Source organism: Micropterus dolomieu, linkage group LG12 (assembly GCF_021292245.1).
Source record: "Micropterus dolomieu isolate WLL.071019.BEF.003 ecotype Adirondacks linkage group LG12, ASM2129224v1, whole genome shotgun sequence".
NCBI lineage: Eukaryota > Metazoa > Chordata > Actinopteri > Centrarchiformes > Centrarchidae > Micropterus > Micropterus dolomieu.
In genome coordinates, this window is record NC_060161.1 from 35,495,693 (window position 1) to 35,512,751 (window position 17,059).

At 43.5% G+C, this 17,059-nt stretch overlaps 1 protein-coding gene across 1 annotated transcript in view; it reads right to left on the reverse strand.

Annotated features, from left to right (window-relative positions):
• Positions 1-11,390: 11,390 nt before the first annotated feature.
• zgc:158659 (uncharacterized protein LOC791141 homolog) overlaps positions 11,391-17,059 on the reverse strand; it is a 34,178-nt gene continuing 28,509 nt past the window's right edge. Inside the window, exons 22-28 of the mRNA XM_046064614.1 lie at positions 15,514-15,635; positions 15,313-15,391; positions 15,055-15,225; positions 13,963-14,080; positions 13,742-13,893; positions 13,511-13,659; positions 11,391-13,345 (exon numbers count right to left, since the gene is read on the reverse strand). Coding sequence (XP_045920570.1) covers positions 13,221-13,345; positions 13,511-13,659; positions 13,742-13,893; positions 13,963-14,080; positions 15,055-15,225; positions 15,313-15,391; positions 15,514-15,635 — 916 coding nt within the window. The 3' untranslated portion in view covers positions 11,391-13,220. The remainder of the gene's footprint in view (positions 13,346-13,510; positions 13,660-13,741; positions 13,894-13,962; positions 14,081-15,054; positions 15,226-15,312; positions 15,392-15,513; positions 15,636-17,059) is intronic.

Genomic DNA, 17,059 nt, shown 5'->3' on the forward strand with positions numbered 1-17,059 from the left:
TCTAACTAGTTTCAGCTTCAGACTGTATTAAAATGGTCTGTAGAGACATCATTTCTTTAGTTTAATCACTAACATTAGACTGACACTAGACCTTTAAATAGACTCTCTCTCTCTCTTTAGAGGTTTCTAACTAGTTTCAGCTTCAGACTGTATTAAAATGGTCAGTAGAGACATCATTTCTTTAGTTTAATCACTAACATTAGACTGACACTAGACCTTTAAATAGACTCTCTCTCTCTCTTTAGAGGTTTCTAACTAGTTTCAGCTTCAGACTGTATTAAAATGGTCTGTAGAGACATCATTTCTTTAGTTTAATCACTAACATTAGACTGACACTAGACCTTTAAATAGACTCTCTCTCTCTCTTTAGAGGTTTCTAACTAGTTTCAGCTTCAGACTGTATTAAAATGGTCAGTAGAGACATCATTTCTTTAGTTTAATCACTAACATTAGACTGACACTAGACCTTTAAATAGACTCTCTCTCTCTCTTCAGACAGTAGAGACATCATTTCTTCAGTAACTAACATTAGACTGTAGTAAATCCATGGCCTCCACCTGCAGTATCTCTCTGAGCCACCAGATGGCAGCAGCTTCACATTAATAAACAGTCAGAGAGGAAGTGACTTCAGACAGAAAAGAAACAGACTGACTCTGTGCTTCTGTTTGTTCAGGTGTTTTTAACATTACAGTTAAGTGAGAAACGATTGAGGTCAACGTGGAGGAAGAAGTGTGCTGTCCTCTGATTGGTTAGAGGTTTCTTAATCAGGAAACGAGCCACAGGATTGTCCATCTCATACTTAAACTGCAAATACAAAATTTCTCATTTTCAGTTTTTCTTCAATTCAATTTTATTTATATAGCGCCAAATCACAACAACAGTTATCTCACAGCGCTTTTCATAAAGAGCAGGTCTAGACCGAACTCTGTGATGCTATTTACAGAAGCCCAACAGTTGAGAGCAGCACTAAGAGACAGAGGCAAGGAAAAACTTCCTTTAAGAGGCAGAAAATGGCTCAGGGTGCCTCATTGTTAGAGTTCGACCACTTGTCCAACTTCTCGATTTCAGAATGCCAAGAGACCAGAACAATTAAAGGTTGTTTGTTTTCGCCTCTCAGGCCACCTGAAGCTGCTGCTTCTTATCCAGCATGTTAAGATGACAGCAGGCTGCAGTTTGTGTCCATCATGTTGTATTATGTTGTTGGAAAATGAGATTAGTAAGAGTATCATCAACACAACAACGCCTTTTCAGCTAATTTATGACGCATTAAAATCTAAAACATTTTATCTTGAGCAGAGAGCAATAATAACAGAAAACCACCCGACTCTAATTCAGTCACTCCAAATAACGTCAGCTGTATTCAAAGTCCAACAATAATCCACCGTGCGGTCAGCACGCACACACAACATCTTTCTTTTCTGTTAAAGCAATAAAGAAAACAAATCGCTCAAACTTAAATGTCCACAACTCAAATGATAAAGTCCAACTTGAGGAGAGGGGGGGGGGGGGGCCAGTTCAATGGGGGGCAGCAGGTTTACGGTCCTGCCTGTAGCAGGGCAGGAGGACAGAGAAACCACCAGAGTTGAAAGAAGGTAGACTCTGCAGCCGAGCACGTTAACATGGCTGTCCACACCTGCTCCAGTTTCCCACAGTCCTTTGCTGCTCATTTAATGCTGCGTTCCAGGAAACTCGGAACTGGGAAATTTCCGACCTCCAACTAGAAAAACTATCCTGGAACGCCACTTTGTGAACTCGGAGAAAAGATTTGTTCCCCGACTTCACGAGAATCAGCTGAATGACGTCAGAAAACAAAGTCAGCGGCCTCGGAAGCACACGCTGTAAATGGGAAAGGCAACAAAACGCATATTTGCATGTATTTAAATGAAAATAATACACACGGTCATATAGTAAAACCTGTTCTGCATGTACGCTGATGTAGAAATATGTTTTGCACATTAGGTAGCTGGCTACAGAAAAGAACGTCATAAAAGTCATTGTTAAAAATGCCAAAACATTAGAAAGTAGAACCTCCAACACTGACTGACTTTTATGTCAGCTGTTGCAGTTAAGCCTTTTAATTAACACTGCTGAGGGTGCAACTGTCTGTGCACTGTGTCACGGTCAGCCATGGTTTCGTTCACATGCGCCTGGAACGCTTTGATGTGGGAAGTTTCAACTGGGGAATGTCCCAGTTCATGAAGTCTGGACAGTCCTCGGTTCCTCTGCTTCTCCAAAACTTCTATATGCGTCTCCGTTTCACTCCGAGGCCTCACAACTGGATTCATTCAGCAAACTTTCCTCTGAACTCTGTTGTCCTCCATGAAAGGTTTGTCCTCCCTTCCCCCCAGCTGTGCCTGACTTATCTGTTCCTGATCAGAAGCTGAAGGTCCTCTCTGACGCTGTCCTGCGTCGGTATGCTGGGACAGAAAGACTGACGACAGGACTTAGCTCAGAGAATAGGTGTCTTACTGCGTTTGACACCAGAATACACTGGATCCTATTTTACCAACGGGATCACCTGATGCAGAAGAGTCAACTACAGCAGGACATGGAACATCCAGAGTCCTCAAAGTTTTATTTAAGGTACCATCAACAGTAGCAGGACGCCACAAACCACAAAGCCACAAACACAAAGCCACAAACACAACGCCATTTCCCCACCTGCTTTTAGCCTACGTTAGCTAGCTGCCCTGTACCGCCTCTGAACCCAAGATGACCGGGGGCATCATGTAATACCAAAGGTACGAAGCATAAAAACGACGGGAACGACCTTCTGTTGATCAATGATCACGTAGATGTGAGTTGATTTTTACAGTTGTAGAGTAATATGAACTTATTTAGATAAATATACTTTGGATAAATGCAGAGTATAGTTATTTAGGCTGCACACCAGCCCAGATGGTACGATCCACCACGTCGTGCTGTGGAGTCCATATTGACATCCAGCTATAAACAGCGTGCTAGCAAAGGAAACCCAGGTGTTTAACATTAACTTAGCTCTCCTTATTAGCTGGACTCCTTACGTGTTTGCTGAAAACTTTGTTGGGTCTCCGACACTGACAGCGTTGTGTTGGACTGATTTGTGCAGCGGTGCTCATGAGGGAGAGAGAGAGAGAGAAGGACGAGCGACGGGATGTGCTCTGCAATCAAATACGATTTTAAATAGGCCTAGTAAAAAAAAGTCAGCGTTGATATTGTGGCGGGCCGCCATGAATAAATGAACGTACGGGAAACACGGGGGCATGATGACAGAAGTCTAATTAGGCTTTGGGACTCTCATTATTAAGGGCTGTAAATGCTGAAAATACAGAAACATGACAATAACTTATTTAATGGATGTGTTGCAGTGGGAATCAAAGACAAGGGTCTAATCCACTGCGCCATCGCAACCACTCTATAATGATTATTAATTTGTTTTCATTTTTACCAAACTTCATCAGCTAAATGTGCAACATGCAATAATTGAGTCTCTAACTAAATAATGGCAGCGGGCGCGCGGGTGAGACGAGAACGACCGCGACAGTTTAACGGGATCGTGCCGGTTACACAGAAGCCGTTGCCATGGTTACCTCACGGGGCGCTTGTTTGCCTGTCTGTTGATGAGGATCGACCCGTGTGAAAAGGCCTTATATAAACCCTGTCACAACCATTCACAAGAAATGACTTAATAACGGGCCAAAACCTTAAAAAGCAACCTCTCACACATGAGTGATCAACAGAGACAAAGTCAAAGTAAACATTAGACATTAGTCTCTAACAAGCAATAATCAAAACATTCCCAATTTATCTGATCCTTATTGTCAACTCAGTGTTGGGCAAGTTACTCAGAAACAACATTACCTACTAGTTACTCAGCACAGGCTATCAGGCTGTCAGCTACTCTACTACTGGTCTATTTTAACGCCACTCTGGCCCCATGAGTCCAAGCGTCACTGGCAGCAGCGGCCGGAGTTTCTCTCTGAGTTTCACGTTGCTGTGTTTAGCTGATGCTTCAATTAGCCTCAGCATGAATGTAGAATTGTTCGCGGTAGAAAACTTTTTGTTTGTCGCACAAAGTTTACAACGGACGACAAAGTTGTTTGCACCTTGTGACACAATAATGGCAGCAGCTACTTACAGCTGCTGAAAGTACCTCTCCCCCTGTTCTCCGGTTCTCCTTTAGCTTCTTGACTAACAACAGAAGGTCCGGTGCCGCTGAGCTGCAGCACGGTCGTGCAGTAGGCCAATTACTGCCCAACACGTTACGTACCACTGATGCAAAAATAAAACAACATAATGGAATCTTTGAAAAATGTATTACATTAATTAATATCAACAATATAGTGGAACTGGTGCCGTTCATATCACTCAGGTAGGAAAACATTCAGAGCAAAACACAATTACAAATGAACTGGCTGAACAGTCAACAGGTCTATAGTGAACAACAAATGCACTCTGATCATTTCCCAGCGTCACCATGTGGGGGGATGGTTTGCATCTCATGGAGGTTTGTTCCAGGCTAAAAAAGAAACAATACAAGAGAGCGAGTGAGTCAGGACCAAATGTCTACCGACTACAATAGTAGAATTAAAATATTTTCCTGGTCCTCACTAGAGAAATGATTGTTTTATGATAAAGTCTAGTTAGCTTTACAATTTGGAAAAGATTCAGTGCATCTCTAATTCAACCTTTTTTGATTAAGTATTGATGGTTACGGCATATAGCTCACATTACAAAAACAATTTAAAAAAGGATTCAGACCTCTATTGACCTAAAAAGCCATAAATCGATTGATGATCTATCAGTACAATAAACACATACCTATCTACATGACCTATCTGACTGTCCTATCTGGCCGCCAGGTGGGCAGACAGGTGGGCAGACAGGTGGTCAGACAGGTGGGCAGACAGGTGGTCAGACAGGTGGGCAGACAGGTGGTCAGACAGGTGGGCAGACAGGTGGGCAGACAGGTGGGCAGACAGGTGGGCAGACAGGTGGTCAGACAGGTGGGCCGCTAACGGTCTGTAGCTTTAGAAGACTTCTTTAGAGTCCACCTCATAGAGTCTGGTCCAAATGGGTCAAAATACAAAAGTGTCAACCTTCTGATAAATATGTTCATTTCTGCACTCAATACTTTGTTGGTGCCAGTTTTAGAACAAATTACTGCATCAGTGCGGTGGTACAGAGGTAATAAGCCTGTTTCATTTTTGCATGAAAGGAGTTTGTGCCTAATTTCTTACAATAGGATCAACAGGAATGATAACAGCCACCAATACCTGTTTTATTGTACAAGTCATGTTTGAGCATTTTATTGAGATAGACTAGAAAGAAAAAATACTCCTATAAATTAGGCTTGTGCCAAGAGACGATGTCTGAACGACATCGTGACGTTGAGCCGGCGCCGTGATTGTAATCTTATTATAATTATACTGCCCTGTGAAAGCAGGTTTTACTTTTAAATATACCTGCTTTGCACCTGCCTCGGACTTCTCCTGCTTTCTCCATCAGCAGTGTGTTTGATAAAGTTACCTAAGCGAAACAGAACTCCACGATACGTTATCAGGGCAGCAGGTGAGCTGCGTGCCGGCTTGTTAATCACATAACCTTTCAAATAACCGAAACCAACATCTGCGCCCCGTGTGTTCACTGCTGCTTTACCTGCTCTTGTTGTAAAATATCCACGTCTGTCAGAGAGGCATTAAAGTTGGTTTGCCATAGTACATTTCAATGATATCGACATTGTGTGCAAGTATACTGAGGATTTACATTGCGGGTCTTGAAGAAATCAGTCATCCTCTCGCACGAAGGGCCAGAATGCCTCTCATGTACATCATGTTGTTTCTAGATTGATAATCAAAATAATTATCATTATACAAATGTTGTTATAGTGTAACAGTTAAACCAATGTAATTCTAAAAGAATAATAACACTAGTATTAGCAACAACAGCAATAACAATAATAAATCCATCCAGCTGAAACTACTTATAAGACAAGACTTACAACATGACAAAAGATATTTGGAAGCCAGTGCAGCAGGGCTGGACCCCAGTATTCTGCAGTAACAGCTCACACCTCTTTGTTTTTCTCTCGCTGTATCACACAGATTCCATGTGAACAACTTTTGGATGGATCAGCGTGTGTCCTGCACTACATCTCTCTGTCTGTTCCTCTGCACCTGTCCGTAGACCCTACAGGGATCAATCATCGATGGCATCGGTCGCTTGGACAAGTAAAAAGTATTATGTGTTCAGTGCAGCCAAAGAATAGCCATTTAAAATAGGCTTGAAACAACTGTTAAAGTGATCATGTACTAGAAAGCTAAGCAAAAGAATGACACATTTAATAAGTAAGTTCAAATGATGCCCGTATGTTCCTTTAAATACCTAAACTCAAGTCTTTCAAATCTATGCAGTATAAAAAGCATAAAGTCTACATAATCTTGAATAATTCGAACGAAATATACTAACTCTGATGCAGAGATGTGCAAATTGAAAACACCTTGGACAGCTGTGGTGTCACTCAATACTTAATCCTGCAGGAGCAGATAAAACACAAAGAATTCCCATAAGTCCAGTTAAGATCATCATCAATTGCTGATTTTTTAAAATACTATATTTTATCATTTCACTTACTCACCGGTACAAGAGCTGCTTTTGCAAGTCAGGTGATTATGGACATGATGAAATCCCTTCAGCAGCACTCTCTATAGTCCTTAATGGACGAACAATATATGAACACCAACTTTTTATTAGTTTACACAATAATGGCAATAATGTAAACACTTGTCACAAACATGTGATACTGGAATAGTTTAATGTGTTTAGTCTCTAAGAGTAAGTTACCAGTTTATCAGTTACATCTAGCTAAAAAGTACTGCAGTAATACAACATTCCTGCCATAAATCCTCCATGAAAATGATCATGTTCAGTTTTGGAGAGTTGTTGATTCGACTGTATGATCATTTTGAAAACTGCAGTTTGTTGTGCTGCTGGTAATTTGTATCACAGGGACAGGTGCTTCTGTTATTTTGTTCATCCCATTAATATCTGAGACGCTAAATAACACTTTTGTGTAATAACGCAACTCATGTCAACGTAACGTTACCACAAACATCAAAATGAACAAATGATAAAACAGTTTCAATACAAACTGAGCATTCTTCACTAGTTAAAAGGTTTCACTACCACAGTGGAAAAATACTCCTTTACAAATATTAACGTTACAGACACTTCAGACGAGGCAACTAGTCTCTGCAATAAAAGGGCTGCGGAGAATCATTAGGTTTACAGCTAGTAAAACTAAACTTTTAAACCATGCATCAACAATATTTATATTATATTATATATATATATAATATAACGCAGAGGTTGACTGTCTCCACAATATAACGTAAACTAACGTGAGTTAACTGACAGTGACAGCAGTTCACAATAGTGCAAAGTTAACGTTACCTCAATGTGAGCTAGCTTACTTCTAGCGTTAGCCTTACTGTAAAGGTACCTGCGCCTGACAACAGAGCCAAAATGTTTTTACTCAGACTAAAGTGCATTCTCTGCCGACTGTCAGGCGAAGGCTTCAGTCACAACGTTACGTTACTTTCATGCTAACGTCCGTTAACGTTAGCATGAAAGTAACGCGCCAAACTGCCTCTACATGCTGAAGCGGTCCTCCGAGAGCTCACACGGCGGTAAAATAGAAGTTCATGAACACAAAAAACATTTATTTCACAGCGCTGCGAATAAATCTTGGTTCTCTCGACTTTTGTTACATAGGTTATTGACAGTTTTGCTCCGTTACTTTCAAATTCTTCTCGCTCGCATCGGGTAGCCATCTTGAATTTTCGTTAATGGCGTCAGACGTCAGCGTGTGTCTCTGTACTCGAAGCACAAACAACCCACATGCTGGGTCAAACGATGAACGTGGGGTTGATGGATTTTGACTCAATGCATGAGTTGCACAAAATAACCCAAATTCCATATAAATGCCCATAATGGGTAAAATGTTTCATAACCCAGCGGTTGGGTAGATGAAATAACCCAGCTGTTTTCAGGGTGAACACACTGCGCAGGTGTGGAATTGGCAGCTGAGCATAAATGAACATCCTTGTTGATACTTCACACACGTCACCTTAGATCTTTTCCATTTCACGCGGCCGTCTCTGATTCGTGAACTTCTCTCGTTGTAGTGAAAATAACAAAAAAGCAACCTACACAAGCAGTGCAGAGTAGAGCGTGATTCTGTTTCTCCGTTTCCAACATGAGATCTCATTAACTTATTCTTCCATCCAGCGGATGACCAATGGCTAAAGACACACCTTGTAAATTTAATTACCACATGTAACTAGTATTTTAGCACTAAGTACATATCATGAACAATTTGTATTTAACATTGGCACATTAATTATTTATCATCACATTTATATGTAACATTTATATTTTCTTTAACGGCTTTTAAGGTAACGCACATCTTAATATTAGCATTAGCGCGCAGCTAGCAATCTTTAAAGAGCATAAATCCAAAGGTACAATATGCACCAAAGTACACTGAACATCAGACAAACAGGTTTTTCTGTTTAGTAACTTATCTGAACCTTAGAGTGTGTTTTTCTGCTCACTTAGCAACATGCTAGCAACATCAACAACTGTCCATCTGACTGATGTCTGCAGGCAGATTAGGCCTAGACTGGTCCACCAATAGGAGAGAAGTTCACCACTTGAGACCCCGCCCCTCCTCATTTGCATAATGAGGCAGAAATGCATGTATGTAAAAAGAAGAAATGTAAAAAGAACAGGCAGAAATAAATACCATTGGGGAAATAAATAGGTAGAAAATGCAACGGAAGAATAAAACAGACAAAAATATTTAAACACACACATAAATAAATACATTTAAAAAAGAAGTAATTAATAAATAATGTTGAAGAGTATAACAGACAATAAATAAATAAGGTAATTATTACAAAGGTGAATAAATAAAGAAGCTAATTAAAATAGATGTATACGTTTATGTCTCCTTGTATAATTTAATTGTTTAATTTAAACGTTTGGCTAGATGCTTATATATAAAATGATAAACGCTTTGCATCCTTTACTCCCCTCCCCGCTCGATAGGCGGCTGTTAGGTCAAGTCTTCCCTCTACAGATGATAGCACCAGGTTTTTAATAATTTTCTCGAATACCTTCATAATTAGTGATGTTAAAGCAACAGGCCTGAAATCATTCAGTGGCCCTGGTTTGCTGATCTTAGGAACCAGGATCACGTTAGAGGATTTCCAGATCGTTGGAATAACACTACTCTCTGTGGGAGGACACAACAGCAGTATCCACCCACAGACGAGCTCAGGTCCAGGGTCCTTCCTGGTATTGACCTTATTTAGATGGTTCTTAAAACACTCCCGACTGATGGTGACATCATTTAAAAGACATGAGATGATTTAAAAGTACAGTGCTACAGTATCTCCTCTTCCCTGAGTAACTGAGGACATTGCTTTGAATTCACTCCAATCTGCACAAAGTACTACTGTACCTGTTCCACCTTATCCTTATACATGATTTTATCTTTCCTTATCCCGTTCCTTACTTCTCTATTGATTTATTTCTCTTCCTGGCTACTCCTTGTATGGAAAATGTGTTTCTTTTTATTCAGAGCACTTTTTCAGAGCACAGTTCTTCTTAAACACTCAGGTACACAGCGAGGACGGGAAGGTTTAAAAACTCAGGTCCGCCGCAAATACAGGAGAGGTTTAAATACTCGGGTACACGTTGAGTATGGGGAAGTTTTAAGGGAAGGTTTAATCTGCACTGCACTCACTCTTTAATGGACGTTACAACAGCTTTATAAAATTATTTCTTATAATATATAAATTTGGGTTTATGTTTTATGTTTTGAGAGAAAGAATCTCGTTGTATTACAAGTAAGAAGAATTCACACAAAAATGTGTGCATGCAGAAATGTACCATCTGGAACCGGACCGGACCCGTCTATTATTTGACAACTGGGATCCGGACGCGATCAGAATCAAGTTCTCAGCTGATTATTATGAACAAGCTACCATTAAGCTGTCAAACCTGTCAAGTTCACTGGCCGTGACCTCTCTCGGAGAGGTGGTGAAATCCGTCCAGGTGTTCCTCGTTCTGACTGTAGGTGACCAACCACACACAGCACACCTGTAGAGCTTTTATTTTAATAAAACAATAACCCAGGATTACACAGCCAGAGATCAATACGTGCTTACACCTGGATCCTGCAGTGTGATGTCACACATCAGACTCCGCCCCCAGGTGACCTGTTGTAAACTTCAGTTTAAAAAGCCCTGATCAGTATATGTTAGGCGTGGAGGCTGCTCGGGCGCTGTGATTGGCTGAGCCTGCCGTCTGTGGGCGTGGCCTCTGCAGCCTCTCCTCTTCCCTCTTCACTCGTTATATTTTCAGAAAAAGTCCAAATCTTTTTTAGAAAAAGAGACAAAGTGGAGAGAATCGATCGGGATCAATAGTTTTCACAAAACCAACATTAGAAACCGTCATGCCTGTTAAATACACCAATCGATCATCAATACACCAGTTTAAAAATCACATGTCCACATATTCAGTTACTATGGTAACCAGCACAGTCGATGATGTCAGAAATCAATAAAAGATCTGAAACAGCAGGAGGCGGGGTCAGGCCGCCTCACAGGTTGTCATGGTTACTGACCTGTGGGAGGGACTTAGACTGACCTCTGACCTGCGCAGAAACAAACACAAACCTTAACATTAAAAATGGCGTTCTGACTGTAGCCCCGCCCCTTGGTGGCTGGCAGCCAATGGAACAAGAGGGGAAGGGTTTCCATTGATGCTATGCTACGCTACAATTCATTGTTCCAGTGCAACAGCTCAGCTAACTAATAACTTACTATGGGATAGAGTGAACCAGCTCAGCTAACAGGCTAACAACTAGCCTAGCGTGGTTTACTAGACACAGTGCACTAAAGGCTAACGAAGCCCAGCTAACGGCTAACGAAGCCCAGCTAACGGCTAACGAAGCCCAGCTAACGGCTAACGAAGCCCAGCTAACGGCTAACGAAGCCCAGCTAACGACTAACGAGCAGCTGATTGGTTCAGATTGTCGTGGAAAGACTTTGATCCCTGATAAAACTTGATATGTTGATTCAATAGAAGCTGAATTCAGATCAGTTCAGAGAATCTATCTCTTTAAAATACTTTAAAAGAGTTCATTAAGACTCGAGTCTGTCACCAGCTGCGACTTCAATAATCTACTGAGAAATAAAAACCAACTGTAATACAATAGTGTTGTTTTCAAAATGAAGCCATAACTCTTACTAATAAAAGCAATTTAAGAGAAAAAAGCAGCAATATCTCAAAATAAAGACGTAATTTTACAAAGAAAAGAGGTCAAATATTTTGTTGTAATATCTAAAAATAAAGGTGCCATATAAATAAAAGCAGAATACTTTGAGAGAAAACGATCAATAACTGATATATATTAAATTATCTGGACTGGATATCATGATATTACTGTTTGTTTGAACTGCAGACTATTGGCTGTTCTGGAGTCCGTCTGAACCTGTTAAACATGATTGGTTCGTTTGTTCTTGATCACCATGACTCCGCCCACAGCTGGTGAGCTCTGCCTTCCTATTGGTCAGAACTCCTGATTGTCATAATCAAAGTATTGATCAGTTATGTGAGGTTTTATTGCTCTCACAGTGACCAGTGTTCACTTTGCTGGTTTTCAATAAAGCTGGCTTTGTTCAAATTCTACCAACAACCGTCGGTTCATAAAGTTACTTCTCAATAAAGTTTGATTCAAATGTTCGCCTCAACAATAAAGTTTGTTTCCTTTAAAAATCTGTCTGTTTTCAGAGCAGCTAGCAAAGCTAACAGGCTAACTGTAGCACCGACTGGAAGACATTTACGACATCATCATCATCATCATCGTCTTTTCCCAGCATGCCTTTGGCTTCCTCAACCTGCCCTCTGACCTGTGACCCTGAGATTCCTGTTGCTATGACAACCATCCCATTCAGACACTTCCATCCTCATCGTAGTGCAGTGAACACACAGTGTGTGCGTTAGAGTATACAGTATATGTTGTATTTATAGTGTTGTGTTTCTACACTGCTCAATAACCTGAAGGGAACACTCGATGAACGGATCAGTGTACACTGCGTACTTAAACAACAAAATGAAAATTCACCAAGCGACTCAGGGCTGGGTTAAGTAAAAAACTGAAACCACAGGCTGATCCGAGCTGAAGACTTTCATCATCATCATGTGACTCGGCAGTGTGTTCGGCCTCCCAGTGGCTGGTTCTACTGCCAATAACGTCGTGGTCATGAGACCGTGGATGGTGTCCTGGTGGATCTCCTCCCAGACCTGGATCAGGGCATCAGTAAGTTCCTGGACAGTCTGCGGTGGTACTTGGTGATGTGGGATGCACCGATACATAACGTGCCAGAGGTTCAGGTCTGGGGAACGTGAGGGCCAGTCAATGGCATTAATGAGGCCAGACACTGTCCTGCACCAGGAGGAACCCCGGACCCACTGCACCAGGGTAGGGTCTGAAAGTGTCTCCCAACAGCAGCACGTTGACCAGGACCTAAGGTCTGAAAGTGTCTCCCAACAGCAGCACGTTGACCAGGACCTAAGGTCTGAAAGTGTCTCCCAACAGCAGCACGTTGACCAGGACCTAAGGTCTGAAAGTGTCTCCCAACAGCAGCACGTTGACCAGGACCTAAGGTCTGAAAGTGTCTCCCAACAGCAGCACGTTGACCAGGACCTAAGGTCTGAAAGTGTCTCCCAACAGCAGCACGTTGACCAGGACCTAAGGTCTGAAAGTGTCTCCCAACAGCAGCACGTTGACCAGGACCTAAGGTCTGAAAGTGTCTCCCAACAGCAGCACGTTGACCAGGACCTAAGGTCTGAAAGTGTCTCCCAACAGCAGCACGTTGACCAGGACCTAAGGTCTGAAAGTGTCTCCCAACAGCAGCACGTTGACCAGGACCTAAGGTCTGAAAGTGTCTCCCAACAGCAGCACGTTGAGGTCTTTGCGACCATCCAAAGGTATGCCTCCCCAGACCATCACCGCCAAAGCGGTCCTGCTGGATGATGTTGCAGGCAGACAGATTGATCTCCTGAGGTTTAACTGACTTGATGTTACTCGGTGATGGTTAAGTGTCCCTTAATGTTTCTGAGCAGTGTACATACTACATGTGTTTATATGTATATATATAAAGTTTGTATCAGTGTTCGTTGGGCATGTGTCTGATGGTGTGGAAGATCCAGTCCATCTTGGTGCTCCAGCCTCCGTGATGAGCGTCGTTCATCTGTTTGGTGAAATACTCCAACGCCTCCTGCTGGCTCTTCTCTGAGAGACAGACAGATGGACAGACAGGTAAAGAACAATGTGAGACATATTCATCATTTTATACATTTGAACACTTTATTCAGTTTTCTCTTGGTGTCTTATTCTTGTATCTGTCAGGAGAAAGGACTCTCAGCCTGTCTGTCTCCCTCAGCCTGTCTGTCTTACCCAGGGCCAGGGTCTTCCTCAGGTAGGCGATGTCGTCGAAGCTCTGCAGTTCGGGCATCCCGCAGCCCAGCAGGAGGGAGAACAGGTTGATGAAGAGGCTGGCGTGCTGCCGGATGGCCAGGTAGGCTTTATAACACATCTCCTGGAACCTGAAGCACAGACAGACAGGTTAACAGAGAGCGAGACAGGCAGGAAGTGGGAGGGCCGGCATTAGACAGGTGCAGGTGAGACCTCTCAAACTCCTTGGTCTTGGTGGACTCCTGGACTCCTTTACTGATGACGATGAGGAAGTCCTGGGTCAGGACAAAGGGTACTCGCTCCCTCTTGTACCCAAACTTCTTCTTCTTGTGATCCAGGAAGTGGCCAAAGTCGATGTGGAACAGCTGCAGGAGGAGGAGGAGGAGTTAGCTGAGAGGACAGACAGTCTCAGGATCTGCGGAGGACCAGCTCACCTGTCCGTTCTCCTTCACCATGATGTTGGAGTTGTGTCGGTCTCCGATTCCCAGGATGAACGTTGCTACGCAGTAACCTGCACATGACCTGGTGAACAGGTCGATGGCCCGGTCATACCTGAGGGACAGACAGGAAGTGAGACAGACAGGTAGTCGGGCAGATGGCCAGGTAGACAGACAGGTAGACAGACAGGTAGACAGACGGGTACTGAGACAGACAGGTAGACAGACAGGTAGACAGACGGGTAGACAGACAGGTAGACAGATGGGTACTGAGACAGACAGGTAGACAGACAGGTAGACAGATGGGTAGACAGACAGGTAGACAGACAGGTAGACAGACGGGTAGACAGACGGGTACTGAGACAGACAGGTAGACAGACAGGTAGACAGACGGGTAGACAGACAGGTAGACAGATGGGTACTGAGACAGACAGGTAGACAGACAGGTAGACAGATGGGTAGACAGACAGGTAGACAGACAGGTAGACAGACGGGTAGACAGACGGGTACTGAGACAGACAGGTAGACAGACAGGTAGACAGACGGGTAGACAGACAGGTAGACAGATGGGTACTGAGACAGACAGGTAGACAGACAGGTAGACAGATGGGTAGACAGACAGGTAGACAGACAGGTAGACAGACGGGTAGACAGACGGGTACTGAGACAGACAGGTAGACAGACAGGTAGACAGACGGGTAGACAGACAGGTAGACAGATGGGTACTGAGACAGACAGGTAGACAGACAGGTAGACAGATGGGTAGACAGACAGGTAGACAGACAGGTAGACAGACGGGTAGACAGACGGGTACTGAGACAGACAGGTAGACAGACAGGTAGACAGACGGGTAGACAGACAGGTAGACAGATGGGTACTGAGACAGACAGGTAGACAGACAGGTAGACAGACGGGTAGACAGACAGGTAGACAGACAGGTAGACAGACGGGTAGACAGACGGGTAGACAGACAGGTAGACAGACAGGTAGACAGACGGGTAGACAGACAGGTAGACAGACGGGTAGACAGACAGGTAGACAGACGGGTAGACAGACAGGTAGACAGACAGGTAGACAGACGGTACTGACGCCTCTCCTCTGTTCTTGTCCTTGATCCAGTGGTGCAGGGTGTTGGAGTTGAACTGCAGTGCCCCCTTCAAACCTCCCTTACACTGAATCTGCATGATGGTGAAACTGTTCTTCACCACCTCGATCAGACCCACACAGTCCCCGATGGACAGGCAGCCGTACGGCAGCATGCTGACACACACACACACACACACACGGTTAGCCAGGTGTGATGATGACATCACAGTTAAAGGTACAGATGATGTCACAGGTTCTCACCGCAGGTCCAGGCCCTGGTTCTGCCAGATGTTCTCCATGATCTTGATGATCTGCAGAGTGAGCATGTCCTGGCGCAGGTCTGCAACACACACACACAGGTTACACACTACATTACCCACAATCCCTGAGCAGTGTTCTCCTGTTAGCAAGGTTATCATTCTCCATTGAAACCAGTGTTGTCATTAGCAGTGAGCTAGCTACCATCTCCGTTCTTGAAGATGATCTCGTTGTTGGTGAAGAGCAGCTCGGACATGATGTCGGGGTTCTCCCAGTTCAACCACAGGGGGCGCTTCGCCGAGGACATGATCCTGCACTCCTCCAGCCTGAAGACACAAACTCTGTACTTTACTTTACTTTATATCGCTTTGTCACTTTACGTTGCCTTAATCTCCTCTAGCCTAAACACACAAACTCTTATCTTTAGTTAATTTTACTGTACTTTATCTTACTTTACTTACTACACTACATTTGCGTTGCACTTTGCGCCAGCTGCAAGATAGGGCCCAAACACATCACTTAGTTTACTTGACTCGACTTTAATAGACCATGAACTCCTCCAGACACACTTTACTTTGCTGACAACCTGCTCAGTACAGTGTCAGCAGCACAAAATACACTTCAGTTTCATAATTTCAACCAACACTCGTAGTCAAGGTTCCCCAGCTGGTGAACAGGTTTCAGTTACTTAGTCTATGTGTTACCCGAGGTTCCCCAGATGGTGAACGGGCTTCAGTTACTTAGTCTATGTGTTACCCGAGGTTCCCCAGATGGTAAACGGGCTTCAGTTACTTAGTCTATGTGTTACCCGAGGTTCCCCAGATGGTGAACAGGTTTCAGTTACTTAGTCTATGTGTTACCCGAGGTTCCCCAGATGGTGAACAGGTTTCAGTTACTTAGTCTATGTGTTACCCGAGGTTCCCCAGATGGTGAACGGGCTTCAGTTACTTAGTCTATGTGTTACCCGAGGTTTCCCAGATGGTGAACGGGCTTCAGTTACTTAGTCTATGTGTTACCCGAGGTTTCCCAGATGGTGAACAGGTTTCAGTTACTTAGTCTATGTGTTACCCGAGGTTCCCCAGATGGTAAACAGGTTTCAGTTACTTAGTCTATGTGTTACCCGAGGTTCCCCAGCTGGGTACAGGTTTCAGTTACTTAGTCTATGTGTTACCCGAGGTTCCCCAGATGGTGAACGGGCTTCAGTTACTTAGTCTATGTGTTACCCGAGGTTCCCCAGATGGTGAACGGGCTTCAGTTATTTAGTCTATGTGTTACCCGAGGTTCCCCAGCTGGGTACAGGTTTCAGTTACTTAGTCTATGTGTTACCCGAGGTTCCCCAGATGGTGAACAGGTTTCAGTTACTTAGTCTATGTGTTACCCGAGGTTCCCCAGCTGGGTACAGGTTTCAGTTATTTAGTCTATGTGTTACCAGAGGTTCCCCAGCTGGTGAACAGGTTTCAGTTACTTAGTCTATGTGTTACCAGAGGTTCCCCAGATGGTGAACAGGTTTCAGTTACTTAGTCTATGCGTTACCAGAGGTTCCCCAGCTGGTGAACAGGTTTCAGTTACTTAGTCTATGTGTTACCCGAGGTTCCCCAGCTGGTGAACAGGCTTTATTTAGTTAGTTGAAGTGTTGCCCCAGGATTCCCAGGTGGTGAACAGGCTTTATTTAGTTAGTTGAAGTGTTGCCCCAGGATTCCCAGGTGGTGAACAGGCTTTATTTAGTTAGTTGAAGTGTTGCCCCAGGATT